The sequence below is a fragment of the Sinocyclocheilus anshuiensis genome, unplaced genomic scaffold, assembly GCF_001515605.1.
Source record: "Sinocyclocheilus anshuiensis isolate Anshui unplaced genomic scaffold, SAMN03320099.WGS_v1.1 scaffold738, whole genome shotgun sequence".
In the NCBI taxonomy this organism is placed as follows: Eukaryota; Metazoa; Chordata; class Actinopteri; order Cypriniformes; family Cyprinidae; genus Sinocyclocheilus; species Sinocyclocheilus anshuiensis.
In genome coordinates this window covers 54,270-57,826 of record NW_015542364.1, presented here as the reverse complement: position 1 = coordinate 57,826, position 3,557 = coordinate 54,270, and the positions used below count along the sequence as shown (strand labels likewise).

At 31.5% G+C, this 3,557-nt stretch overlaps 1 protein-coding gene across 1 annotated transcript in view; it reads left to right on the top strand.

Annotated features, from left to right (window-relative positions):
• Positions 1–3,557, top strand: part of LOC107692029 (contactin-associated protein-like 3) — a 78,219-nt gene that overhangs the window by 26,891 nt on the left and 47,771 nt on the right. Inside the window, exon 2 of the mRNA XM_016490906.1 lies at positions 2,180–2,290. Within this exon, the coding sequence (XP_016346392.1) occupies positions 2,180–2,290 (111 nt within the window). The remainder of the gene's footprint in view (positions 1–2,179; positions 2,291–3,557) is intronic.

Below are 3,557 nucleotides of genomic sequence, written 5' to 3'. Positions count from 1 at the left end.
CCAGACATATATATCGGTTCAAAATATCGGTTATCGGTCTACTTGATCTGTAATAATCGGTATCGGCATCGGCCTTGAAAAACACATATCGGTCGACCCCTAGTTTGAAGTCAGCTAGTCGTCCATTACTGGCTCTCCTCACGCTTTGATTTGAGCGTGACTGAACCGAAAGCCTCCATACTGCGACAGGATCCTCTCCACAATCAGCGGCCGCGGGACGGGCGGCTGGGGCCTTTGTATTGATCAGCGGCTGAAACCGTCTCCAATTCTGTTTTCTTCGCTGAAAACAAGGAAAAGAACAGAGCCAGAAGGACACGATTTAGAAAAAATGACAAAATCACAACTGCCAAACTGTCACAGGGCCCAGAGCTTTCACCATACAGCACTCTGATATGAAAATGAGGCACTGTTTTTCTGAAATATGACTTCAGAATGATGTATTAGAGAGAAGATGATTGCAGCAGTTAGAGTTCAGGCGTCTGGTCATAGTTTCCGTGCTTTATACATTGGACTCTCACACTATATAGAGCTTAATTTTTGTTTTATTGGTTTTGAATTAAGTAATGTATTATATTTTTTTGTTTTTTTAATATTTTTATTTTAAATATTTTTTTTACTATTGTTATTATTTTACTTTTTTAAGGTTTTTTGTTTTAAATATTTATGTATTATTGTATTCATTTAATTTTTTAATTTTTATTTGTTTAAGATTTATAATTTCATATTAGTATTATTTTATGTTGCTTCTACTACTATTGTTATTCATATCATTATAATTTATATAATTTAGTTTTAAATATTAATATTTATGTACTATTTTATTTTATTAATCTTGTTTTTATTTGTTTTTTTATTTAATAATCAATAATTTTGACCCATACAATGTATTGTTGGCTATTGCTACAAATATACCCCAGCGACTTCAGACTGCTTTTGTGCTCCAGGGTCACATTTGTCTTCCTAGCCTTTTGTTCAGATCTCTCTTTCTTTTGCAGCTGACGTCAACAATTCATTTTTATTTTATTTCATTCAGACAGTTTTCACTATCCATGTCTTTTCCAAATCATGTTCTGCCCTACTTTTTCTTGTTTAATAACCTGTTTTATTCAGAAATGTCATATTATGGAAGTAATATGGGTTGTTTCATGATGAATTTTAAGCATGTTATTTTAAGATTCAATTATACAGAATACAAATAAAAATAATTTACCTTTTGAAACAGTGTTTACACTTGCATCTCTATTTACTTATTTATTTTTAGTTTATTATTATTATTATTATTGTTTTAATTTACTTCCCTTTTTCTGTCCCTGTTTTTTGGTGTTCTTAGCGCCAGAACATTTTTAAAAATGTTTTTAAAAAGAAGTCTTTCTTTGCATCAGATGTACTTGGATATCATCATTTATTGTATTATACATTTATTGTATTATACATTTTATATAACTACATTTACTGCTGATGCAGCTGGAATGTGAAAAGCTAATGTGCTTAAGGGTACAACTGTACTGCACTGTATGCAGTGTGCTAGTAAAAATATAAAGATGTTTTTAAGTGCGTTCATGTCAAAGACATTCAGAAACATACACCTCCAAAATGCTCTCCAAAGCTGCATTTATCAAAAATACAGAACAAAACAGTAAAATTGTGTAATATTATTACAATTTAAAATAGCTGTTTTTTGTGTGAATTTGTTGTAAAATATAATTTATTACTGTGATGTAATGCTGAATTTTCAGCATAATTACTCCAGTCTTCAGTGTCACATGATCCTTCAGATATGCTGATTTGCTGACTGGTAGTGTGTGTGTGTGTGTGTGTGTACACACAATAAAAAATAAAAACAAGATATTAATAAAATGAAATATTACATAAATATTCATATTTTAAACTAACGAAAAATAAACACATTCAAGAAACATTTCTGATTATTATCAATGTTGAAAACAGTTGTGCTGCTGAATATGTTTGTGGAAACTGTGATACATTTTATTTTTCAGAATTCTTTGATGAATAGAAAGATCAAAAGAACAGCATTTATTTGAAACAGGAATGTCTTTACTGTCGCTTTAGATTAATTGAATGCGTTCTAGCTTAATAAAAGTATTAATTGACTCCAGTGGTTTGAAGAGTATCTCTGTGCGTCAGTATGTTTCTGATGTGTGTTTCTGTGTGTCTGTAGAGAGCTGTGATTCTCCGCTGGTTTCCGCTCTGCCTCAGTCGGCCTTCACAAGTTCATCAGAGCTGTCCAGCAGTCACGGGCCGGGCTTCGCCAAACTCAACCGCAGAGACGGTAATTCAACACCTTCAGTCAATATTCACTGCTCTGCTTCATCAATTGCCCATTCATGTCACATTTTATGATCAAACTAGAATTTGTTCAACTCCTCCATCGAAGTGAGACGCAGTTGTTGATGGCTGCCGCACGATTTTTGAAAAATGTTCACATTTATATTTATATTATTTGGAAATCAGTCTTCCAGTCATCCAATTATCATGTCTGAGGAAAAACTATTTATTTTGCAAAGGTTTACCAGGTTAGTGGCATCAAAAGCTGACCTGGTAGCAAAAGTTTTGTTTAAGGCATTCAGTAGCATTTGAAGTATATTCATGAGCAGAACTGTATATTCTGCTGTTTTGTGAGTTATGTCTGTGAAAGAATTACTTTTAGATGGGCAGGATTCAGATCACAATGTCACAAACCATTTCTACTCGTTTCTGTGGCATTTTATCTTCAGCCGGACTCAGATAAACAGTTCTGTACTTTGTTTTTATTGACTCTTTTGTTCTACGCTGGTCTGTTAATGTGGTATCAATAATATTTACCCACTTCTAGTCATCATGGAGAATATATGTGACTGACTGATCGCTTTACATGTCGGTCGGACAGCAGGACGCTGGTTCTTATCTATGTGGGAAGTTCTTCACCAGAATAAACTAAAAAAGTCAAGTTTGCATGATTTATTATGTTATTTTACTGTTTATTACTGTGAAGCTGCTTTGAAATGATTTCTATTGTTTAAAGCACTATAGAAATAATCTAAACTGAACTAAAACTAAAATTAGCTAAAACTTCTTAAAAAAATTGTGGGCATATTACAACTAGCATATAACAGTTTTTTGCATGTTATTTTAATGCTTTTAAAATAACTGAAAATAAAGCATACTGTTTTTAACCAGTTTCATTTTAGATCGGTAGATGCTATTTCAGTTCACTGAGATATTATAATGTTTTTTTTTTATATTTTAAATTCTATTATATTTTTGTTTCATTTTTTCCCTTTGATTCTAGTTTACATTTTAATAATTCTATAGCCATTTTTATTATTATTAATATATTTTTTAAAAACGTCTATATAGTTTTTATCAATTTTTATCTAGATTTAGTTTTATTTTATTTTAGCACTTCGTACTAAATGAAATGTTGCCTTGGCGTATATATATATATATATATATATATATATATATATAAGAAACGGCCTGCAGTCCCCATGAGGGGGAAAAATATTAAAAATAGTAAATGATGTTTATCTGAAAGTGTAACAATGCAGGGGTAGGGT